General features: G+C 43.9%; 1 protein-coding gene and 1 long non-coding RNA gene across 2 annotated transcripts; one reads left to right on the forward strand and one right to left on the reverse strand.

Annotated features, from left to right (window-relative positions):
• Positions 1-1,334: 1,334 nt before the first annotated feature.
• On the reverse strand, positions 1,335-24,770 carry NRIP3 (nuclear receptor interacting protein 3). Its single transcript, XM_063710643.1, has 7 exons — positions 24,531-24,770; positions 8,880-9,041; positions 8,310-8,392; positions 6,472-6,611; positions 4,829-4,881; positions 4,621-4,715; positions 1,335-4,306 (listed from the first exon to the last, which is right to left on the reverse strand). The coding sequence occupies exons 1-7, from the start codon at positions 24,702-24,704 to the stop codon at positions 4,291-4,293; spliced, it is 723 nt and encodes a 240-aa protein (XP_063566713.1). The 5' UTR covers positions 24,705-24,770; the 3' UTR covers positions 1,335-4,290.
• Positions 4,689-9,751, forward strand: LOC109028925 (uncharacterized). The gene is made up of 2 exons (XR_008669620.2): positions 4,689-4,808; positions 9,557-9,751. It is a non-coding gene; the product is annotated as an uncharacterized lncRNA (long non-coding RNA).
• Positions 24,771-26,103: the final 1,333 nt, after the last annotated feature.

Consider the following 26,103-nt stretch of genomic DNA (forward strand, 5'->3'; position numbering starts at 1 on the left):
TGATCTCGGCTCACTGCAAGCTCCACCTCCCGAGTTCCTGCCATTCTCCTGCATCAGCCTCCTGAGTAGCTGGGACTACAGGTGCCCACCACCACTCCCAGCTAATTTTTTGTATTTTTAGTAGAGACAGGGTTTCACTGTGTTAGCCAGGATGGTCTCCATCTCCTGACCTTGTGATACACCCACCTCGGCCTCCCGAAGTGCTGGGATTACAGGCGTGAGCCACCATGCTTGGCCAACAATATATATTCTTAACTGTGTAAATTTTAATTTGTTGGTTTTATTCTTTTGAGATTATTATGAATATTGATTCTGTCATTCATCACTTAAGGACCAGGCAGGTGAACCACTTGACATTTTTTATCATCAGAATAAATTGACAAAAACAAAACAAAATATTTTGAGGTGGAATGGAAGTATCTTTAGTAGTAAAACGATAATTCTAGATGGTGATAATCATTGTCATAATGAAAGCGTGTTGCTTGTTGACTATTTAACCATGCTGTTTAAGTCATATTAAAAACATCAATACTTAAAAGGTAAGTTTCCATCATCTTGAAAATACATTTATTTAAGATGCCATTTGGACAATGACTTTAACTATATATTAAGGTTCATCCAACTCTTTCCCTTCCCAAACCTCTCCTATTTGTTTGAACTAAATATTTCCTTTTTTTTTTTTTTTTTTTTTGTTTGAGACAGGGTCTTGCCCTGTCGTCCAGGCTGGAGTACAGTGGCTCAATCATGGCTCACTGCAGCCTAGACCTCCCGGCTTCAAGTGATCCTCCTGCCTCAGTCTCTCAAGTAGCTGGGACTACAGGTGCATGCCACCACTCCCGGCTAATTAAAAAAAAAAAAATTGTAGAGAAGGGGGTCTTGCTATGTGGTCCAGGCTGGTCTTGAACTCCTGGGCTCAAGTAATCCTCCAGCCTCAGCCTTCCAGAGTGCTGGGATTACAGGTGTGAGCCACCGTGTCCAGCTGTATTTCCTTTTCTAGAAGTGTTCTCTCGGACTGCTGACAGGTCCACCATAAAAGATTGTTCCCGTATATGAAGTTCTGAGTGACTACCATATGCCAACCACTCTATATGGATTTTCTTATTTGACACTGTGAGGTAAGCACTTTTATTACTTCTGTTTTATAGATTACAAAACCAAGTTCAGTGAGGTTTGCTAATGTGCTTGACGTACAGTCAATAAGAGACACCTGAAGGGCCAGTAGCAATGGAGGAACAGGAGACCCTAAGAGAAAAATGCTGATGCAATTAGACTTTACCTAGTCTCCCCCACCTTCCAGACTGGGGCCCTGACACAAAGACTGTCAGACAAGCACACAGAGGGGAAGATTTCACTTTATTGTTACATCAGTCTCACAAATGAACCCAACACAGCCAGAAACACTGAAAGGATAAAGTGCCAATGCAGAGAGGCCTGGCAACAGGAGGAGGGAAGAATCCAGTTTGTCTCCTCCACGTCCCCAGCCTGGCAATATATTTCTATTACACAAGAGTGAGGGCAGCTGACATACCAGGCAACCCATTGTATAGACACTTTGAGCTAAGAAATGGAAAACTGTACCAGGTAGGGTCTGTGCAGGGCAAGAAAATAGAAAAAAGTCAGAAAATGTTATTTTCCCGAGTCAGGCATGGAAATATCAAATGATAAAACCAATATTTTTCAAACTCTGTTATTTGAGATAGACATCTAATAAGGAATGAGACAGGTCTGGTGCTTCATGCTACTGCCTATTTTCAGAACTATGACACCCTTTCTCCCACACCCTCAATGTAAGGTACCAGAATTTTTTAGGACTCCTGGGAAAAACTGACCTCACCTTCTTACCTTCTCAGCCCCCAAAAATTAGACCCAGTGCTCCCTCATGCACATCAAGGAGACATGAGCTAGGAGAATAATCAACTTGGAGGCATTTAAAGAAAGTGAACGAAGGCCAGGTGCGGTGGCTCACGCCTGTAATCCCAGCACTTTGGGAGGCCGAGGCGGGCGGATCACGAGGTCAGGAGATTGAGACCATCCTAGCTAACACGGTGAAACCCGTCTCTACTAAAAATACAAAAAATTAGCCGGGCGTGGTGGCGGGCGCCTGTAGTCCCAGCTACTTGGGAGGCTGAGGCAGGAGAATGGCATGAACCCGGGAGGCGGAGCTTGCAGTGAACCGAGATCGTGCCACTGCACTCCAGCCTGGGCAACAGAATGAGACTCTGTCTAAAAAAAAAAGAATAAACCAGCAGGAACCTTCAACATGCCTCACTGTGGCTAAGAGTCAAGGCTCAGAGTAGAACTTTCAAGTAGGGAAGTAAAGGGTGAGCTTTACTTCAACTTAGTACCAGGATAAGAGGCAGGCCAAAGTATTGCCATGAAAGGTAGGGAAGGAGCATGGAGAGGCCTCAGTGGAAAGGTACAAATCCCCACTAGGTAAGAGAATGGGGTGTTGCTAGAGGGAGTGCTGAAGGCTGGTAACCCCGGGATCACCCCTGATGAGCTTTAGATGTAGCCTCCCAACCATGGCTGCGCTTAGCTTCCTATCTAGCTTCTTTAGGTAGAGGCTGATAGGAAGGGGGCCTAGGGAATGACCACATGACAACTGACTGCAGTATGGCTGCCTAGTTGTTCAAATGATAGTCACCAAGTTCATAGTCTTTAGGGAGCTTTTGTGAGGCCCAAATCATTCAGAGTTCCAAAGGGCTGTTCAGTAGGGGCAGTTGCTGAACACCAGACAAGGTAGTTGGTAGTACTTGGCAAAGTTCAAAGTGGGATCCTTTAAACAAACACTCTGAGAACTACTGCTATGACACAGGGTAGACTTGGGAATATCTTAAAGGGATACCCACAGCTAGCTATTTTTCTGACTTATCCAAGCACTTCTATGACCAAACTGAAGGGGAGATTCCATTATAGACACCTGTGTGCCTAATGTGACACCCCAATCAAAAAGCTTCAAGAAACCTTGTATTCTCCCCAACCTTTGACAGGGGTCAGGAAATACTGGGCAGTTATAAAAAGTTGTCCTTAACATTGCCGGCTCCTGCTCTGCCTCTTTCCTTGTATCAGGACAGAACTGAACATCTCAATTCCTTGCCTGAAAATGTCATTCCCTGCCTCCCAGAAAGGTTTATCTAGATAGGCCTCTCCACCAATTGATTCTACTCAGTCTACTCCCTTCTATTCTGGCCTTGCTCTTTTTTTTCCCTCATCTTTCTCTACTCCTGGTTTCCAGCTACTTCGGTCCTTGACAGACACATAATAGGATGGGCAGAAATGCTGATCGGATCTTGGGAGTAATCAATGTCTGACAGTGACACTCTGATTTACTTAAGCCTTCAATTCCATATCAGAGAGGGATTAATATTCCTCTGTCTGTGGTTCCTCCTTTCCTCCAAGAGGTTCATAGTGAGAAACCATTTCATTCATCTTTGTACGCTTGTTTTTAGGCACCAAGATGAGGGCCTAAATGTGACAGTTTGGGGCAAGGAACTTTTAGTGGGCTTGGCACACAGGAGGGAGAGCTACCCAAATCATCCTAGCATCCATCTCCAGAGAATATTCCTCCCATGCTCTGCCTTTTTTTTTTTTTTTTTAACGCATTCTCACCTCTTTGCCCTCCTGTTAAAGGCTTGAATACAAATGAGGCAGCATGGGAGTCTTGGCTTGGAAATCAGGTCTGCGTTCTTGGTCCCTTCAGTCACTGACCTAATATATGAACTTAGACAATTCACTTGCCTCTCTGGACCTTTAAATGAAAGAGTTAAACTGTAATGGATGATGTCCCTGGGCTCTTTCACATAATCCATACTTGAGAAATCAATGAATCAATTTGAAGAAACTCTAATTCTAAGACATAGGTATCCTGGCACCTGTTTGAAACAGCTGAAAGGAGGTAAAGGTCAGGTTCCTGTTTATTATACATTTAGCTATAGGAAAAGAAGCAAATATATCTATGGAGACACAGAACCTGGCAGCCCCTATACTTGACTAATAAAAGCAAATTCCTGGAAGAAGCAGAGAAATAGGCCACAAGTGAGACTGGCAGTGTCAAAAAAGGTCTATAAGTTAAGTGATCAAAGTAGTAAAAAACAATGGCCATAACCAGACAAGATCTCTAAGCATAGACTATAGTCTAGAGAGGTCTGAATGGGAAGGAGCCCCTGGGGCTTCTATTAGATGGAAGGACTTGGTCCACAGCAAGTCACTACGGCATTTGGTTCAAACCCAGTTTTCTCAATCTGTCAACCCGGTGTGTATGCACACGTGCAGACATGCTGCAGGCTGTAGTTATGCTTCTGAAGTGCTGAAATGAGAAATAAATATCAGGAGAAATAATGCCAAATTCAAAAAAAGTTAAGCTGAAGGCAAGTAAAATTTTGCTTTCAAAGCTAGTCATTTCCCTACCACTCTGTGTGGCATCACCATTGCTCATTCTGATGTGTGCACTACAGAGTTTTGTGGGGTGATGAACTCTGGGTGTGGGGAAGGGTGGATTTGTAGTATAATTGAAAGCCAAAGACAGGATACAACCCCATGTCCTGTCTGAGAACCACCACCACCCTGCTCGCAGCTGATGACAAATGGATGTGACTTGATCTGACCCATTTGGGCACTCACTTGTCTTCATTCAAAGAGACTGTCTCCACAAAAGGGATTTCTTCCTTGTCTGTCTTCCCCATGATCAGCCGGTGCTTATCCAAGTTTATGATGCACTGAAAACAGGAGAATCACTGGTAACTTGTCAGTGATACCACTATGAGTTCCTGTGTAAGAGGATACCTGCCTCAGAGAGGAAGTATCAAGGGGTAAGTGGAGTCAATCTTACCTTCAGAGATCGGAGAGTCTGTAGACCAAGGGACAAGTTTTTCTCATTGTCGTCTAATAAAAACAAAAAAATGATTAAGATTTAGCCATTTCCATGCTTGCTTAGAAGTTGCCCTAATCACTATTAGGTTCCATCCATCCATCCAATAACATCCAATAAACATATATTGAGCATGTGTTATTTTTATTTTATTATTTTTTTTTATTTTTTGAGATGGAGTTTCGCTCTTGTTGCCCAGGCTGGAGTGCAGTGGCGCAATCTCGGCTCACTGCAACCTCTGCCTCTCAGGTTCAAGCAATTCTCCTGCCTCAGCCTCTGGAGTAGCTGGGATTACCAGCACCCACCACCAAGCTTGGCTAATTGTGTATTTTTAGTAGATACATGGTTTCGCCATGTTGGCCAGGCTTCTCTCGAACTCCTGACCTCAGGAGATCCACCCGCCTCGGCCTCCCAAAGTGTTGGGATTACAGGCATGAGCCACCGCGCCTGGCCGAGCATGTGTTATATTAAGTAATTTTCCTAGATCATTAAACTTACAAGGCAATAGAGCCAAGATTCAAACCCAGGTCTTTTTTACTCTAAAGGACAAAGGCCTTTACACAAAAACCAAGAACTTGGAGTAGTCGAGAATAAAATGTAGAGAAGTGTGGAAACTGGTGGGAAATTATCAAGGGATTTATGGCAAAGGAGTAAGTAAGTTGCTCTCTGTCTCTAACTAGTTCATGGAAAGCTCTCAAGGGACATTTTCACCTGTACATAAAAATGTGTTTTCTTGCTCCTTTTTTTTTTTCTTTCTTTTGAGATGGAGTTTCGCTCTTGTTGCCCAGGCTGGAGTGCAATGGCGCGATCTCTGCTCACTGCAAGCTCTGCCTCTCGGGTCCAAGCGATTCTCCTACCTCAGCCTCCCAAGTAGCTGGGATTAAAGGTATACGCCACCAGTCCCGGCTAATTTTGTATTTTTAGTGCAGACGGGGTTTCTCCATGTTGGTCAGGCTGGTCTCGAACTCCCAACCTCAGGTGATCTGCCCGCCTTGGCCCCCCAAAGTGCTGGGATTACAGGCGTGAGCCACTGCGCCCGGCCTCTTGCTCCTTGAATTTTTTTTTTTTTTTTTTTTTTGAGACGGAGTCTTGCTCTGTCGCCCAGGCTGGAGTGCAGTGCCACGATCTCGCCTCACTGCAAGCTCCGCCTCCCAGGTTCACGCCATTCTCCTGCCTTAGCCTCCCGAGTAGCTGGGACTACAGGCGCCCGCCACCACGCCTGGCTAATTTTTTGTATTTTTAGTAGAGACAGGGTTTCACCGTGTTAGCTAGGATGGTCTCGATCTCCTGACCTCGTGATCCGCCTGCCTCGGCCTCCCAAAGTGCTGGGATTATAGGCATGAGCCACCGCACCCGGCCGAATTTTTTTTTTATCTGACCTCCACATTTGTTTTACTGATTGGTTCTCAACATGTCTTGAATGTAGCTCAGGGCCCATCTAGTACTTTGGAGAGCAAGAATTGGGACAAGGTCTACAGTACAGAAAAATGGGAACCATTTTGAAAAAGTCAATATTTACAGGCATGAGATGACATGAGGTTTTGTTGGGGGTAGGGAGAGGGTTTCCATTACGGTCCATAGGTCCAGCCCTCAATTCTGCTTACCAACCACAGCTGCTGGGCAGTCCAGGCGGAGGGAGCCCAGTGTGATCACTAGGTGCTCAATCTGGCCCACTACTTTGAGATGCCGGGGTAGAGAAAGCTTTTCTCCTTCATGCTTGTGGGATTTGACATGCTCCTTGAGTCTGTACCAAAGAGGAAGATACCAAAATCCCCTTGACAGAGATTCCTGGTAGAATCCTGCAATGCCTACCTTCTGACCTACAATTGGAATTCTCCAGGGATCTCCTGGGATTAATCTACCGAAAAGTGCTAGCCATCCTACATATGTTGTTCCAGCACTTTGTCCTAAACATGCCAGGGGGATATAAAAACACTAAAGACTCATCTCCCGTTCTCAAAAACCTTACATCACTTATGTGTATTGGTGAAGAGAGGGGAACTGATATATTCAGAGAATCCTATTCTGTATCCTACTGTCCCCACTATTGTGTGAGGCAATTGAGTTGACACATCCTTTTACCCATCTGTGAGTAACAGATACTAGAGAAGTCAGATTAATCCTAATTTTATAAGGTGCTTTGTTCAATGTGTAATTTTCTCATTGTCCTTTCTATTTCACTCTGTCTTCATCAGTCTGTCTTAGACTATAATGTTAATGGAGGTAAGTACTTATTTGGTAAGTGCACTGATATTCATATCAGCAAGGAATATCATGGAGAAAATCCTTGTTAATTTAACTTGTCTGTGCAGGGGAGGAAGGAAAGAAACAGTACCAAGGTTTCACATGTTACATAAGCTGATTGGAATAGCTAGCACCCGAGCTATTATGGGTTGGTGGATAAATACTTAATTATGGACTTTCTGTGCCAATACTTCTGCTTTCCTCTATTTCCTCTCTTTTGGTGTTATAGCCCATCCAAAAGAAAAATAATTGCAGTTTTACAGATGGTTATTAATTCCTCTGGAATCATGGCAGTCTGCTGCCTAATTACGCACCAGGACATTGTTAGTCTTTCTGGAACCATCATGTTGCACTATACTTCATCTTTTTACCACACAAAAAGCTCAGGGCTGGGTGCAGTGGCTAACGCCTGTAATGCTAGCACTTTGGGAGGCTGAAGCGGGCAGATTGCTTGAGCCCAGGAGTTGAAAACCATCCTGGGCAACATGGCAAAACCCCCTCTCTACAAAAAATACAAAAAATTAGCCAGGCATAGTGGTGCACACGTAGTCCCAGTTACTCGGGAGGCTGAGGCAGGAGGATCACTTGAGCCCAGGAGACAGAGGTTGCAGTGAGCTGAGATTGCACCACTGCACTCCAGCCTGGGCAACACAGTGAGGCTCCGCCACACAAAACAAACAAAAGAAACTACTGGCTAATCACCCTTATGATGGCCCAGGCCCAGTAGCAGCTGCAGTCCTATTCTCAGTTCTGATGGATGTTTCTTGGGGACCTGCAATGCATCCTCCAGAAAGACTCTGAATAAGCTAAGCCCCACCACATCCCTACTTTTACTCATCTGGATGGAGTATACCAACAGGACAGCTCCTTTTAATTTGCTATCTAGTGGATCAGGGCAGGGCACACAATGAGCCAGATGTCTCAGGCTCTCTCATTCAAGTTTAGAGGTCTTTGCTCAAAACTTAATAGGGGGAGTTAACAGAAAGCCAAAGGTTTCCCTGCTCACTGATTTCTCCCACTTGCCGGATAACCCACTATTCCTCCCCTCTACTAAGGATTCTGGTTCCAGCTGAGATCTGAACTCTGCATACTTCTCTTTGAGCTGCTGTAGAGCCCCTCACCATCTCTAACCATAAAATAGAGTCAAGCAAAGAGTACAGTCACATCTAAGTTCCACTCAGCACAAGTGGCTACTTACCCCAGTCTGTCCACACAGGCCAAAGAGATGAGATTATATAGGCAGCCTGTGTCAACCAAGGCTTTCACATCCTTTCCAGCACACTGTGGGGAGGAAATGTACTGTTCAATAAGAGCCAGAGAAGCGAAAGGGAAAGGAGATACAGACAGCAAGCAGCAGATGTCATATGAAAGGCAGGGTTGGAGAGCATCCTCCCAATTATGGGTTATAGTGTCCCATCTTTACCCGCTGCTAAGTCTGCCTTTGACTGGCTCTTGTTCCTGCTGAATCCAGAGCTGACAGAAGATCCCCCAAAAACTCTAGGTGTTTCATGCTATACACCAAATAGCTCTTAATCTTTTTTAACAAAATCACATTCCCATTTGTAAATCTGATGAAAGCTTTGTTCCTTCTTCCCATAAAGATGCACATGCTTACAAAATGTTGCATACACTTCCAGTGTTGCATGGAGTGCCCCTTTTAAAACTCACTTATGAATTCCATGAGACCCACACTCTATAAAGTCAGGAGGAGAGGGCCCCACATCCTACTTTCCAGAAAACCCTGGAAAAGCTGTTCTCAGAACATTACCTGGCAAGAAACCAAAATCATGTCATCCTCCTCAGACTTCTTTAGCCCCTCAGACTTAGCCTGATTGAGTTTGTTCGTCTTAGAGGCCCAAGGGACACGGCTGCTTCGGAGCTTAGACAGGTTGGTTTCCATGAGGCGCCTCTGCAGAATATTATGAGGTTGCTTGAGGGATAGAAAGCAGAGACTTCTTAGTGACAGGCCACATCCCTCTTTCCCATTGTCCCCCAGGTGCCATAAAAATAATGAAGGAGCCTCCCATAACTGAGCTCTATCTTTGCTTCTTATTTATACTTCCTTCAAGTGAGGACTTCACTGGTATTGTCAGAGCAGGTACCATAAACCAATTTGCAGTAGGCCACCCTGAATGAATGAAAATGCAAGATATGACACTGGGAAATGTGGAGAGGGCCGATAAATATTCTAGGGCTTAAGAGAACTGAGAGCCCTTGTGATTTGGACTAACCTAGGCCTGCTACCTTTCTTCCCCTTACAAGAGCATTTCAAGGGAAAAGTGGTCTTAGTCTAGAGTAAGTAATCTCTGTATCTTCCTAGGTGACAGCAAATCACTGCCTTATAGAAAGGGCAGCTCATTTTCATAGGCTGAAGAAACTTAGCTAACACAGGTATTCAGAAGCTCTGCCTACTTCTGTGTCAAGTCTCACTCTCTTATCTTTCAGATGCAGCCTGCAGAAGCCTTAGTGGCTGGCTGTCCTGTGGACTGAGTCACCCATGGGTGGATAGGGTGAAAAGACAGGAATTCACACTTGCTGAGCAAGCCTCTCAGCAGACACACTTTGAAACCTGACAGAACACACAAGAATCATCGATGCTGGCATCCCCTGGACCTCAAAACACTGGTTTCTCCTGCCCTATCTTGTCATCCATTTCCCTTCCCTTCAATGGCCCAAAAAGTGGAGGTATGAAGGGGAAAGACACTGACCAAGAAGCAGGGGACTTAATTAGACCTTATATGCATGCCAAGATGCCTAATGTTAAGAAGCAGAATGAGAAGTGTGAGTTTAAGTCTACACTTTGATAGAGCTTAGGAGAGTTCCTAGGGCAGATATAATCATGCTCCACTGTTTCTATTCAAAGTGGCCTCCAGAAAGTTTAAGATATCTCTTGAAAAGAAATCCTTTGACTGGAGAAATTTGTATACACAAATATCTTATGTCCCGGCTACAATACCATTTAAAATCCCTCAAAGGAGAGTGTTTAACCTAAAATCCCTCAAAGGAGAGTGTTTCACCCCAAGTTTCTATCTAACATATACCAGATGACACTCTCATTCTATGGGGAAGGAAGTCACTCTTAGAAGCCCAGAGCCTAGAACCTTTCAAGGGGAGGGGCTGGCACTGGAGGTCTTCAGTGTATCTGCCACCTTTCAGATTCCTAAGGAAGAATGCAGTCACAGCCATGACTCATTGTAACCCTAGTGAGATGAAGAAATGGATTCCCAAAATACACTGATTCTTGGCAAAGCACATTCTAAATTGGTATCTTTGGGAAAAGTGGAGGGAGAGGCACTTGTAAAGAAAATGAGAGCTTCTTAGCTTGACTAGGAGCTAGAGGAAGTGCTAACTCTGTCAGATTTTGTGATGCAACACTGGGAGAATGCTTTGCTTCTCAAAAGAAATGAAAATGTTTCATTCGAATCTCTCTCACCAGTAAGACTGGATTCCTAGGCTCAAGCCATACTAAAGCAGGGTGTTTGTTTCTGTTACATCCATGCTTACCAGGACCAACTCAGATAAAACTGGACTTGTAGAAGTGAAGATTGGAAGGAGTTTCAAAGACCACCTAAACAAAGCCCTCTTACCTAAAGTTTGGGGATGTCTTCCTACATTGGTCTTGCTAAACACTTTATCTGGTTCTTAATCTTGCAAAGGAACCTAATCATTAGTGGACAGATGAGACAAACGAGGGAAGTTCTGAAATCATTATGCTTGAATTCATCCCTTTTCTGTATTTTCCTCTCTTTCTACTGGATTCTTCTTCCAAAAGTTATAAAACATACTAAAAGTTCCTAGATATTGGGGAGAAAACTCCTCCACAAAATGTCAGATCCTGCTGCCTTGACTCTACAGCCTCCTTTAATCACCCTCCTTATCTGGAATGGTCTTTTTAAAAAAAGACTAAACCATGACATCTATTTTCTGATATCCCATATTTTCTTCACTGAGATCACTTCTTATCCCATACCAATAATTACCTCTGATTTCCAAATACAATAGACATTTTCAGCCTTAATTTTACCAGACTTTTCTAGTGTATTTGGCCCTGCTGACTATTCCTTTGCTTGTTCTTTAGTAACCAAAAAAGGTTCAAAAACATGCTCAATGTAAAATACTTAAGTATCACTGAAATATATAAAATAAAAAGCAAAGGCCAGGCACGGTGGCTCACGCCTGTAATCCCAACACTTTGGAAGGCCGAGGCAGGCGGATCTCTTGAGCTCAGGAGTTCGAGACCAGCCTGTCCAACATGGCAAAACCCCGTCTCTACTAAAAGAAAAAATACAAAAATTGGCCAGGCATGGTGGCATGCACCTTTAATCCCAGCTACTAGAGAAGGTGAGACAAGAGAATTGCTTGAACCCAGGAGGCCGAGGTTGCAGTGAGCCTAGATCGCACCACTGCACTCCAGCCTGGGCAACAGAGCAAGACTTTATCTCAAAACAATAAATAAATGAACAAATACATAAATAAATAAAATTAAAGGCAAAAACCTCCCCAATCTCTCAAACCCTTCTCAGTCCCACTCCCAACAAATAATGACCATTAAATTTAGAAATATATCTTTCAAAAAATATTAATACATTTATAAACATATAAAAGACTAATCATACTATAAAACTGTTCTGAAATTTTCTATTTTCATTTAATATATAAAAGCATTTTCTGTCCAGGTGCGGTGGCTCACACCTGTAATCCCAGCACTTTGGGAGGCCAAGGCAGGTGGATCACGAGGTCAGGAGATGGAGACCATTCTGGCTAACACAGTGAAACCCCGTCTCTACTAAAAATACAAAAAATTAGCCAGGTGTGGTGGTGGGCGCCTGTAGTCCCAGCTACTCGGGAGGCTGAGGCAGGAGAATGGCATGAACCCGGGAGGCAGAGCTTGCATTGAGCCGAGATCACGCCACTGCACTCCAGCCCAGGCAACAGAGCAAGACTCCGTCTCAAAACAAAAAGGCATTTTCTATGTCAATATACATAATTCTTTTCATTCTCTTTGATAATTAAAAAGTACTCATAATATAGTTCAGGAATAGAAAATTTACAGCCAACAAACCCATATGAACCTCAGAGATGTTTTTCTCTGGTCATTTTATTATGCCTACATATACTATATCTTAAGTAACAATATAGCTGCATATTTACCTCTGCTTTCAGCCAAAATTTCACTAAAATGACAGTAAAAGAATAAGTCCTAAAGCCACAAAACAAAAAGAACAATAAAGAAGAAAAAAAAGATGTTGACAAAATTCTGGAATCTGAATAGCAGGCAGAAAAGCAGCAATTAATGACCTGGACTAGAGAAAGCTAAGTGCTTTATACCATTTCACTTCACAGAGAGCTGAAGCAGGAGAGGCTGCCAGTTGCTCTTTAAAATCCTCTTTAAAATTCTCCTCTTCCTCATGAGAAGATACCTAGACTGTTTCCTAGCCCTCTTTGTAGTTAGGCATAGCCATATGACTGAGTTCTACAGAATAGAATGTGAGTGGAAGTGACATGCACCATTTCTATGCCTGGCCCATAAAAATCTCCTGTGCATACTTCTCTATATTCTTTTCCTCTTCTGACTGGCTGGAGTGGAGATGACCACTATGGTTACCTTCTCAGAGGCCACATGTTGAAGACAGAAGAGCTACTGTTAGTTTGAGTCTCTAAAGGACTATATGGAAGAGGCTGTCTTGCTGACTTTTCCACTAATACTGTTACTTAAGAAAAAATAAACTATTTTGTTTGAGCTATTATATATTTGCATCTAGCTGTAAAAGCAGTTGTCCTACTCAAACTAAAATTAAAAGGCTGAGGAGTTACAGGTATCAGAACCTCTACAGTTGAAGGATGCAATTAGGGTTGGAAATAGACTAAAGTCTTCATGAGACTCACTTGATCCAGAGAACTGAGGAGAATGCCAAAAGTTTACTCTTCTTGTAAGAGTAAATAAAAGACTGATTAGTTGATAGCTTGGCTAGGCTTTCAGATTTCGAGAACAGCTGAAGGGTAGTGTGGGGTATATACTAAGCCAGAACTGAAGGACATGAGTTTAAAGATTGAAAGGGCCCACATGGAGCCTTCCATAATGAAGGAAAAAAGATCCACATCAAGATTTCACATCACTGTGAAATTTTGGAATAGCATTGATGACAAAGATTCCACAAGATTCCAAAGAGAAAAAGATGATCAAAATACAAAGGATTAGGAATCAGAATAGTAGAGGACTATTCAACAGTAACAGTCAAAGCTAAAAGACAATAGAATAATGCCTTCAAAAATCTGGGGCCGGGCGCAGTGGTTCACGTCTGTAATCCCAGCACTTTGGGAGGCTGAGGTGGGCGGATCACGAGGTCAGGAGTTCAAGACCAGCCTGGCCAAGCCAACATGGTGAAATCCCATCTCTACTAAAAATACAAAAATTAGCCGGGCGTGGTGGTGGGTGCCTGTTATCCCAGCTACTCAGGAGGCTGAGGCAGGAGAATCACTTGAACTCACCGTGGAGGTTGCATTGAGCTGAGATTGTGCCACTGCACTCCAGCCTGGGTGACACAGCAAGACTCCGTCTCAAAAAAAAAAAAAAAATTGATAGTACATAATTTCTAAACCTAGTCAAACTATCAATCAAGACTCAAGAAAGTTATTTCCTGTGTCTTCTCAAGAAGCTACTGAAAGATATGCATGCTTCACCAAAGCGAGGGAAACAAACAACAAGGAGAAAAGCATGAGATCTAAGAACGAAAGAATCCAATAGAGAGGCAAAGGCAGTTCTAAGAATGGTGTTGAAGGAAAAGTCCAGGATACAGGTTGCCTACAGGCCTTAAAAGCAGCCAGTCCAAAATGAAATGAAAAGATAGGGGGCTCTAGGAAGGATCCTCCAAGAAAACAATGGACTTGCTAGACCATCTATAGTTTTAAGTTACTTGAAGGAGAATTAAATTTTACATGGAAACTTTTTTTAAAAACCAAGGAAATTATTAATTTTGAGAAAAATGTTTTTATGAGAAAAGAAATAGTACCTTTGACTCAGCTGTAAATAACAAGAACATAGTCATAATAATGTAAGCAGTAAATGCTTATTTGACCCAAAATAGTTATTTAACAGAATGTTAGTATAATAGAAGAGTGAATATGATGGGAAGGTGTAAGAGAATTAAGTTTTTATCCATTATAATAGAAAATCAGGGCTGGGTGCGGTGGCTTACACCTGTAATCCCAGCACTTTGGGAGGCCAAGGCGGGCGGATTGCTTGAGCCCAGGAGTTCAAGACCAGACTGGGCAACATGGTGAAATTCTGCCTCTACAAAAAATACAAAAATTAGCCAGGCATGGTAGTGCACGCCTGTAGCCCCAGCTACCTGGGAGGCTGAGGTAGGAGACTAATTTGAGCCTAGAAGGTGGAGGTGGTAGTGAGCCAAGATCACACCACTGCACTCCAGCCTGGGCAACAAAGCGAGACCCTGCCTCAAAAAAAAAAAAAAAAAAAAGTAAGACTAGATAGATAGTGATGAAAACAGTTAATTAAGAAATAGCAGCATCACCATTTACTTGGAGATATGGAGATCCCTAACACAAGCAACAGCTTTAAATTTTTAAAAGTTTTAAATTATTTACATTTTAAAAAATTTTAAATAAAAATATACCCCATGTAGCAGAAAAGAGTTCAGCCACAAGAAAAGCCAACTTACAGTAGTTTAAATGGAGATTTATTTTTCTCACATAACAAGAAGTCTAGACATAGAAGCTGCTGATACTAACTCAGCAGCTTAACAACATCAGGGCTATTGACTCTGTTAATTCTCTTGGACATTCCTTCATGGTCACAGATGAATACCCCAGCTCCGGGCATTATATCCACATTCAAGAAATGAGGGAGGAGGAGGGACTACACTATCACCATCAATTGCTTTCATCAGAAAAGGAAAAGCTTTCCCAGAAGTTCCTTCAGCAGTTTTTTGCCCATATCTTCTTGGTCAGAACTCATATGGCCACTCCTAGCTCTAACAGACATTGGGAGATAATTTAGCTTTTATAATCTCTATAGAGGAGTTCAGCATATAGAAAAGGGCTAAGGATGGGTGATAATTTAGCCAACTAACAGTGTCTGCCAGATGCAAAAACTAAAGCATGTACACACACACAATGTAACTTAGGCAGGTATAATGCCAGGTTATCTTATAACCAGCTTAGCATCTATTTTCTTATGCCTGCCCTACTTTCTGCATTTTAAAACAGCACATCCTTGACAGACAAGTTTGTGGTATAAACATACCTTAACTATTTACTAATGGGCATTTAGATTATTTTCATATGTTTGCCATTAGAAACAATGCTGCAATAAACTCAACATTTCATTTATCCTGAAACGCTCCTGCACTGGCCTCTAAAACCACCTGTTTATTCTGTTCCTGTCTCTTTCACTGGTTCCTTTGCCTATGTTCATTTCTTAAATGTTAGTGTTCCTCATCGCTCTATCTTTGGTCCTTTGTCACTCTACATATACTCCCAGGGCAATTTTATCTGTTTTCATTGCATAAATTACTACCTTTATGATGATGACTCTATGTCATGTCCAGATGTCACCTCAATTCTAGACCCATAGATCCAACTGCCTTTTTCAACTTCTCTACTTAGATATTCCACAGGCACTTCAAATGTAATTTATCCCACTGATATTTTCTATCAGACTTGCGCATTCTCCCTTATTCCCTATCTCGATGAGTGAAATTCTGCCTCCTCTTATTTTCTTCTTCATTTACGTTACTGCTAAGCCCAATCTCCTAACATTACTTTCATGGTCCTCTTCCCCTACAGTGGTTCTCTTGCTAGTTGTAACAAAGAAAAATCCTCAATTTAGCATTCAAGACCTTCCACTACCATTCATCCTCCTTCCCAATCTCATCTTTTTAATTACTACTCCATGAAGGCTTTCTGCTTTCAGCAAATTACCACTTGTCACATATTAGCTTGGGCAAATCACTAACCTCTATGAGCATTACTTTTCTCCAAACCTTACTCTCTTGATCAGTCATAAAGGAGGTTTGAGCTCCAAAGTCTTGTTCAGTTTTAACATATTGGGTTAATTCCTTTCCAACAACCTTGGTAAGTGGCACCACCATACATCCATTCTTGATTTTTTCATTTCCTGACCTCCCATCAAAAGTGCTATTGTACTCTGAAACACACCTGGAATTGATCTGCTTCTCCCCATCTTTACTACCTCCAATCTAATCCAAACCACTATAATTTCTTATCTGTACTGTCACAGCCTCCTAACTTGCATTCTGCCTCTTCTTTTACCCTTCTCCAGTCCATTCGTTGCATGGAAACCAGAGTAAGCTTTTCAAAACATAAGTCAGGTAATACAGTACTTTACTCAAAACCCTTCAATGGCTTCCCATTGTTCTTCAGAAAAAATCCAAACTTTTTACCCTTCTCTATACAGCTCTGTACCAACTGGCCCTTGCCTCTCCTTCCATATACAAACCACTCTCCCTTTATTCATTCAGATTCAACACCATCCACACTCACTTCCTTGCTCAAAATTTCTTTCCCATTCCAATCCCTTTGCACCGGCTGTCCCCTCTGCCTGAAATGTTCTTCCTCTAACATTTCTAATAGTTAGGTCCCTCTTATCTTCCAGGTCTCTGTTCAAATGTCATTTCCTCAGAGATACCTTCCTTGACCATACAACTTAAAGTAGGTAGGTCACCTTTTTAATTTACTAACAAATATCACTATTTCTTTCATAGTAATTATCAATATGAAATTATTTTGTGTATTTACTTGTTTATATTTCACCCCTGCCCTACTAGCATCTTAACTGCATAAGGGCAGGGACCGTGACTGTCTTGATTCCAGCTATATCCTCAGCTCTTGACATAGTACTGAAAGAAATCTCTACCCCTTCTTTCTTCAAAAAGCCTTTTTTTCCTTTTTTTTTTTTTTTTTTTGAGATGGAGTCTCACTCTGTCTCCCAGGCTGGAGTGCAGTGGCGTAATCTTGGCTCGCTGAAATCTCCGCCTCCTGGGTTCAAGCAATTCTCTCACCTCAGCCTCTCCAGTAGCTGGACTACAGGTGCGTAGCAGCATACCCAGCTAATTTTTGCCTTTTTAGTAGAGATGAGGTTTCACCATGTTGGCCAGGCTGGTCTCGAACTCCTGACCTCAGGTGATCCACTTGCCTTGGCCTCTGAAAGTGCTGGGATTACAGGTGTGGGCCATCACACCCAGCCAAAAAGCCTTTCTTGATTAACATCATTGAATTCTTTCTTTCAGAATCCCTTCAATACTTGTATATTAAAGAGTTTGTACTATTTGTATCCCCAGTCTATGACTGTTTTATAAATGTGGTTAAGTGGTTCTCATTTGTTTATTGACATATTGGCTTTCCAAGGGCTGTCCTGTCTTTCAAGATACACAGTACTGACCAGGTGCACTGGCTCTTGCCTATAATCCCAGCACTTTGGGAGGCTAAGGCAGGACTGCTTGAGGCCAGGACTTTGAGAGCAACCTAGCAACACAGTGAAATTGTGTCTCTACAAAAATAATTTTTTTTAATTAAAAATTTTAAAAATTTAAAAATTAGCTGGGCATGATGGCACACGCCTGTAGTCCCAGCTATTTGGGAGCTGAGGTGGGAGGATCACTTGAAGCCAGGAGTTCAAGGCTGCAGTGAGCTATGATCACGACACTGCACTTTAGCCTGGGTGACAGAGTGAGACTCTCTCAAAAAAAAAAAAAGGAGGCCAGGCACAGTGGCTCATGCCTGTAATCCCAACACTTTGGGAGGCCGAGGCAGGTGGATCACTAAGTCAGGAGATCAAGACCATCCTGGCCAATGTGGTGAAACCCTGTCTCTACTAAAAATACAAAAGTTAGCCAGGTGTGGTGGGTGTCTGCAATCCCAGCTACTGGGGAGGCTGAGGCAGGAGAATCGCTTGAACCTGGGAGGCGGAGGTTGCAGTGAGCTGAGATCGCACCACTGCACTCCAGCCTGGTGAGAGAGCGAGACTCCGTCTCAAAAAAAAAAAAAAGAAAGAAAGAAAAAAGGATACACAGTACTAATTTGCTAGATGGATGCTGCAGATACCCTGGTGGCCATTTAGACATAATTTTTAAGTCGTCTTTCTGACATGGATTCTGCTTTATGCTAAACTTCAACAAGGCAGCTACTAACCTAAGCAGTCCCTGCTTCTCTACTCTTCCTGAAATGTGGCTGCTAGAGGCATCTAAACTCTAACCAGGCAAGTTCAAATATTCTGCCTCCATCACCATCAAGAGCTTCTAAAGGAAATGAACATTATGGGAAGTGCTGTATTCTGGGTGAAAATAGCTACAGTTCCTCAATCTGGCACCCACACTGCTTAAACATCTCTTCTAACCAAACTATAGAGTTTGAAGAAAAGAGAGGTGAGAGGAATCAGACTATAGTGCAGGATACCATAGAATCATAATTTGAGCAAGAACTTTAAAGCCACTCTCTCAATCCCTTTACCCAAGCTACCCAGACAGAAACTAATGGATTTCTGTGGTCCACAGAATGAACCAAACTAGAAAACAGAGGAAATGGTAGGGGTCTGCTTTCTTTGTAGCATTTATTCCCGAGAGAGAAATCCAAGGTCACTAGCTAGCAACAGAGCCACAACTAGAGCTTAGTTAGAACAAGGGTCATGGATACCATTCACTTTTTCTTTTACCCCAAAAGGGCCTGAAATCATTCTACTCCATTTTAGTCCTCATATACAGTCTATAGATAAACATGGACTCCTGAGTCAAGCCCAGTATACATGTCTCTATCTCTGACCTTGGAAATCCAAAAGGTCACCAATATTTGTGCCTTCTCTTTGCTTACTAGCTGAATATATAACACGTGACCCATTCTACCCCATGGAAACACAAACAGATTGTTCTTCAGTTTGCAGTTGCTCAAAAACATAAGGCAGGCTGTTATACTGCCCCAGGCCTTCTGTGTTCTATTTCTTTGCCTTTGCTCATGACCCAACAAACAACCTATTCCTCATTGTTATCTGTTTTGTGGATTAGTCTGAGATAATGGTTTCTCAGCTGCTCATGGAGGCTGCATTTTGTTAGAAAGGATTCACAAATGGGCAAGGAATTAGACCAGATAACCTGTAAAATTCTTCCTACTCTGAGGTTCTACAAAGCATACTCTAGAGGCAGCCTTCTCTCCATACCATCTCACAGTCAGCTGGCTCAAAGGGAATGGTAAAGGTGTAAATAGATGCCGGTCTCCATCCTTATCATCACATCAGGTTAGAGAAATCACTTCTTCCACTGGACTCCTCTGGCACATTTGACTATTACATCTTGGCAACTAGCACAGGCTTTCTGGTGGTGTTACTTATCTTCTTCTAGAATTGTCTATTCAGCATCTACATTTAAGTAACTAATTGGGACCCTAAACTTGTTCAAAAATCAAACTCTTCATTCTTTTTTTTTTTTTTTGAGACAGAGTCTCGCTCTGTCGTCCAGGCTGGAGTGCATTGGCACGATCTCGGCTCACTGCAAGCTCCGCCTCCTGGGTTCACACCATTCTCCTGCCTCAGCCTCCCGAGTTTCCCGAGTAGCTGGGACTACAGGTGCCCGCCACCAGGCCTGGCTAATTTTTTGTATTTTTTAGTAGAGATGGGGTTTCACCGTGTTTGCCAGGGTGGTCTTGATCTCCTAACCTCGTGACCTGCCCGCCTCGGCCTCCCAAAGTGCTGGGATTACAGGCATGAGCCAGCGCGCCCAGCCCGCAAACTCTTCATTCTTATTTGCCATCCTCAACCTGCTCCCCCCTGCAAGTCTTATCCACTTCAGTAAGTGATCATTCTCTTCTTCCAATGGCTAGGTTAAAAACCTCGTGGTCTTCCTTGATTACTCTTTCACTCTTAATCCAATGCATCAATTACATTTGTCAGCTCTGCCTTCAACATATATCCAGAACCTGATCCTTCCTCATCTCCTTCACAGCTTATCACACTGCTCTGAGGTACCATCACCTCTCACTTCAATTACCGTATAATAGCTTCCTAATCAGTCTTCCTGCTTCATCTACTCTTGCCCCTTTACAGTGTAACCCACATAGTAGCCTGAGTAGTCTTTTTGTAAAATAAGTCGTATCATATCACCCCTCTGCTCAAAATATTCCACTCGTTTCCAATCTCAGGTTAAAACCCAAATGCATAGGTATGCGCTGAAAAGAGTGGAAAATAAAAAAATAAAAAATAATTTTAAAAAACCACCCAAATGCCTGCACAATGGCCTCCTACTACATCTCTGATGTTATCGTCTATCACCCTCCCCCTTGCTCATTTTGATCTAGCTACACTGGTCCTCTTACAGTTCTTCAGTTATATCAAGCACAGTGACGCCTCAGTCCTTTGCACTTGCTGTTCCTTCTGCCTAGAACACTCTTCCCTGAGAAACTTTGCTCCTTAATTCCCTTCAGTGTCTCCTCAAATGTGATCTCATCAGATAGGCCTTCCCGGACAACCCTGTACAAAATAGCCAGGCTCCACCCCACCCCAGTCAATGCCTTCCCTATTCCCCTTACCCTGATTTATTTTCTCCATAGAAAATATTTATTATTATTACCTTATATACATTTACTTAATTTTACTTTCTGCCTCCTCCTCCCACAAGAATGAAAGTTCTGTCAAGGCAGGAACTCAGTTTTGGTTCACTATTATATCTCCAAGGCTTAAATTATTGCATGACATGTGTAGTAGGTACTCAATAAATATTTGTATATTAAATTAACTGATCTGTCCTTCCCTGCCCCCTAACCTATAAACCTGTTTATAATGAGAAACTTTTCTGTCTTCCTATTTGTGTCTTAGCCCCTAGACTGTGTCCTGAACACAGCAAGTATTCAAATAATGTTTGCTATTACAAGGATGCAATCACGACTCTGCAAATCTTCAGTTTGTGCCAGATCTTGGTGTTATACTGGTATTTCATGCTTCTCTTCTAAGCCTCTGAAATTCTCCAGCCCATGATTTGTGGTGATATGGATAGCTAATCTATAGGGCACACCACACAGACCTGCTCTAATAGACAGAGATTCTGTTCAGGTATTTTATGGTAAGTTTGCTTTACTGTGTTCAACCATCTTTCCCCCAGCGTCATTCCTAATTCTAGTCAGTTTTGAAAAAGCATTTAGCTATGATCAGAAGCAATCATATGTAGGAAAGAAAAACTCTATTGCCAGACAAGTAAGAATATGGCCTAATGCATACAGGTAAGTATAATATCATTTAGGAAAGACAGCATATTACCACATAACATGACTGTTTTTAAAAATTAAAAAGTCCTTAGCACAATGAGAAAAACTTTTATGAACCTGGTAGCTAAAACAAGATAAATTACAATAGGCAAATTTCCAAGAACGGAGATGTTTTTCTCCAGCTTCATTGAGTTAAAAAAAAAAAAAAATCAGGGCTGGGTGTGGTAGCTCATGTTTGTAATCCCAGCACTTTGGGAGGCTAAAGTGGGCAGATCGCTTGAGACCAGGAGTTCAAGACCAGCCTGGGCAATATGGCAAAATCCCATCTCTACAAAAAATACAAAAGTTAGACTGGTGTTGTGGTGTGCGCTTGTAATCCTAGCTACTCAGGAGGTTGAGGTGGGAGGATCTCTTGAGCCTGCGAGGTCGAGGCTGCAGTAAGATGTGACTGCAGCTGCATTCCAGCCTGGGCAATAGAGTGAGAACCCGTCTCTTAAAAAAAAAAAAAATCAAATGTAATATTACTCACTCATATCTCTGGTTTTAGTTCTTAATCTAATACAGAATGAACAATACAAGATAAAAGGATAAAAGCAAAAGGGCCAGACAAAAATATAATTTCCACGGAAGACTTTGTATCAGCCAACTCCAGATACACAGGAATAGGCAAAGGCACTTTCCTGGGGCCAAGAGAACATGACCCCCTTTGATTTCCTATGGTTGCCTTCTGCCAGTCCTAAAAGAGCTGGCAGGCTGGTATCAAGCAGTGAACATTACAGAAACAGCATAGTAAGAGGTAGATAATTCAGAAATCCCAGCGGTATAATTCAAATATAGGTTGCTGGTATGAGGAAAAACAACCTACAATCTTCACAAACTCAAAAGTCAATAACAACTAATTTCTCCTCTCTCTTCCTTATCTCCCTCTGATGCTATCCTCTCCCTTTTCTTGGACTCCTTCTATCGAGATTATACTATAAACTACTCCAAGTAAGAACTATTCAATTAATTTTAGCATCCTCCAAATTTCCCTTGCAGTGAGAGAAAATTGAGTCAACACTGGTCTATCCCAGATGTATTTATAAAGTAAAAGAATAATAATGTACTTCTAAGGTCACTTCTAAGATTGTACTAAGGCTGCAACAACAGTTCCAAGAGAGTTTAAGCATGCTGCCTCACCCCAGCGCTTGCGGCTCTCCTAGCCCTACCTCGGTCTGCCTTGGTTTCTGTAACCTGGCTGTTCTGTGCAATCACTTGTACATTATAGGTGTGAAAACAGTGAGAGAGGGAAATCAACTCCATGACGGTGGGGCACAGAAAGCATGAACCATGATTCAGAGCCTTACAGTCAACTGTCATGTGTATGTGTCATACTCAAGGCAATATCCTGCTTCTTGAGGCTCCTTCCTCTTTGCAGCCTGCTGCCTGTGCTGTATGCTATCAGCCCTTTGTGACTCAACTGAGACAGACTGGAGTCAGAAAAGCGGATGGAATTCTTACACAGCATGAAGTAGTATAAGAAATCCTAGGCAGAAGGAAGCTCAGGTAGCTCTCAGGGCTAGGAAACTCCTCGGCAACGAGGGACAACCAAATCCCAGCATTAAAAAACTCTGTATTTTAATTCTTCTCTTAATATAATACTTCCTTCTTTATTGATTGCTGAGCATTCTAGGAACTAGGATAGGATTATTTGGCCTGAAGGAAAGAATACTTCTCGAACCTGATTTGTTAAATGAATCGAGATTGCTTTAAAGTGAAAGAAGGGAAAAGAGAGTTATCTCTTTTGCAGGAGCACATTTCAATCACTTATCACTCTGGGTTAGCATAAATCAGATAAACTATCCTGTGGGTTGTGCAAAAAGCAAAACAAAACAAAAAAACACAACTTGTAAAAAAACAGAGCAAGATAACTGAAGTAGACAAACCCTGCACAGAAGTAACTAATGGCAGGGAGGAGAAAAATTATACTGTGTATAATTTTTGTATATTATATTATACTGTGTATAATATAATGTACCTGTGTATCATTAGAGCTGTTAAATTAAAAAAAAAAAAAAAAAGGAAATGGATGCAGAAGCTCTGCCCTCCTGGGGCCAGAAATGGCAATTTCAGTGAACTAGGGCCGACAACCACATCCAAAATTAAATATTTCAAAAGCTTAAAATAAAAAATACTAGAAAAATTATGCAGAGCACCTATTTCATTTGTTAAAAGACATTTAATTAGTGTTTCATATATTACCACCCAAATGAATAAAGCGATTGTGAAATTCAAGAAAACAATCAAACTACAAGAAAACTCCAGATAAAACTACAAAGTTAAACGTAAACTTGGCCCAGGACCACTGCAGTGGCTGAGGGATGACAAATACAGTTCTTTATATTGGTAACCCTTAGCCATCCATCCCATTCTATAGAAAGAGGACAGTACCATCTTTGACCCCAGGCCCCCTGTCCTGAGGTGCTTCTACTTAATGCCAGGAACAACTGTGCTAGAAAAAAAGACTGCACCCACCCCAGCTCCAAATGCACACATTAGCTGGTCGGTGAGATGCAGCAGCCTGGCTTCCTCCCTCTACCCACTCCTTGGGGGCGGGGCTGGAAGAGGACAATGATGAAGAGATGTTGGGGGTTCAGGAAACCTTCACATTTGGCCCCTTTTCTCTCTCCCCACTCAGGATGGAAGGTCAAAGTTAGGACCAAAACTAGAGAAGTGGGTTTTGCATAGGGGGACAATGGACTCAACAAAAGTCCTCTGGATCTGGCAACTGTCAAAAAACCCTCTTTCCACTTCTTTCCCCCTCACGGAAAGCCATTAGGAATCACCTCTGTCTGGGTCATAGGACCAGCCACACAGCGTAGGAGGCACAAGCCCGTGAACAAAATTCGGTATTAAGGAAAAAGAAAGAAGACCCGAGGGCAAGAGGGCAGGGCAGGACCCCTTCCTTCTACTGGAGAAGAGACATCCAGGGAGGAGGCACAGCCGAGGGGAGCGCAAGCTAGAAAAGCTACGACGGAATCCCCACCGAAACCGCAGCAGGGGTACTGGAAGGGGAGGAATCCGCGACGCAGCGACCGCGAGCCAAGGGCAGCGGCGGGCCGGGCCGTGACTCAGTGAAAGCCGCAACGGCCGGGCCTCGGAAAACCGCGGGCGCGAAGCCGCCGGGGCCGGGGCGAGAACGGCGGCGGGGGCTCACCATGTCCTTGGACGAGCCCAGCTTCTTGAGGCCGTCCAGGGGCAGCAGGTCGGCGGAGTCCTTGTGGATGAACTGCACCGCCTGCTTCATCCGGCGCTGCTGTCGCAGCGACGCCGCCTCCCGCATGTCGGTCTCCTTTCGGCCGCCCTCAGTGAGGAGCCCTGAGTAAAACATCGCTGAGGCGCCGGCGGCCGGGTAGCCCACGGCCCCCCGGCAGCCTCAGCCTCGAGCTCCTCCAGCGCCGCAGGGGCCCCGAGCCGCGCCTTTTATAGCCGAGCGTGACGTCGCGGGGAGCAGCCAGTGCGCGCGCGGGGGGCGGGGCCGGCACAGAGTCCACGCCCCGCGCGGCTCCCCCGCGTCCAGCGTCCCGCGTCCCGCGTCCCCTGCTCACCCGGTGGCAAAGCCGGCGAGGAGGCGGCGGCGCTGGTGGGACAGACCCGGCAGTCCGAGAATCCACCGCGGCCTCTTCACCCAACCGCCCCCTCCTGCGTGGGGGCCCGGCATCCCCTGGACTGGCGTGGGCTCTGGGGCCCGATGCCCTGGCAGCCCCGGCCATCTCTGCCGCTGGCCGCGGGTACCTGCTCACCTGTCCACGCCGTGGCCGACCCGGGGATCACCGACAGCCGGGCCATGCCTCGAGTCCCGCCGCCCGCGCCGCTGCTCGGCTTCTCAGAAACGCACCTCCACGCCGCCAGCCGGGGCTCCAGCGTCCACCGCCTGGGCCCGGAGGACTGGCGACTCCCTTCGAAGTTGGGAGCGCTCGGGATTTCTCCAACTTCAGGTCGGTCCCCACCCACCGGGCCATGTGACTGGGGAGGGGGCAGCCGGTGCAGGCGTGTGGAGGAGGCTTTCGGGACCTCCTCCCCCGGGCACCCTCTGCCTGCAGCCCGGCACCCGGCCCGCGTTTCCGAGCCGGGGGAGCAGGTGCAGTCGGAAGCCCGCGGGTGGGCGTGGGGCGGGGGAGTGGCGAGGGTCCCCCGCCTCCGCGGGAGGGCACGCGGCTGCGAGCCCTACACCTGCTCTCCGACCAAAGAAGCACCTGTTTTTCTCAATAAGTGCTAGGGCTTACCATCTAAAGGATCGTTCACCATCCCTCCAGCGTCCTTAGTAGGAGCGATTGGAACCCGTTTTTCTTCCTGAATAATCCATACTTTTAAGCCATTCTAATCGGGCCTTCAGGCATCCTGGATTCTGGTCTCGACATTGTGATTTGACACAAATCACGTTTCCACTCTGGAAACCACAACTACTCCCTCCACCCCATCACACAGGAGCAGACCTGGATAAGAAATATGGGCACTCTGCAAAGAACCAATGATAAAAGTAACAATATCGACGCTTACTGAGCCTTTACTATGTGCCAGGTACTAGACTAGACACTTAAAATGCAGTATCTCATTGGATCCTGGCAACAGCTTGTAAGATAGTATTCTCATCACCCCCATTTTACAGGCAACTACCTGATACCTTCTCTCTGGCCTCCTGAATGCTCCTTGGTTCCATTCCAATACGTTGTTCACTGTGCTGCCAGAGTAATCTTCTCAAACGATAAGTGTGATCATCTCACTTCCCT

Source organism: Gorilla gorilla, chromosome 9, assembly GCF_029281585.2.
Source record: "Gorilla gorilla gorilla isolate KB3781 chromosome 9, NHGRI_mGorGor1-v2.1_pri, whole genome shotgun sequence".
NCBI classification, from domain to species: Eukaryota; Metazoa; Chordata; class Mammalia; order Primates; family Hominidae; genus Gorilla; species Gorilla gorilla.

Bases quoted from the DNA above. Each gene is read 5' to 3' on its own strand.
- NRIP3 (XM_063710643.1), bottom strand. From the start codon at position 24,704: ATGTTTTACTCAGGGCTCCTCACTGAGGGCGGCCGAAAGGAGACCGAC. The intron at 8,393-8,879 runs GTAATGTTCTGA...TCCTCCCCACAG, and splicing joins TGATTTTGGTTTCTTGCCAG to TGTGCTGGAAAGGATGTGAA. The intron at 4,716-4,828 runs GTAAGATTGACT...TCCTGTTTTCAG, and splicing joins AGACTCTCCGATCTCTGAAG to TGCATCATAAACTTGGATAA.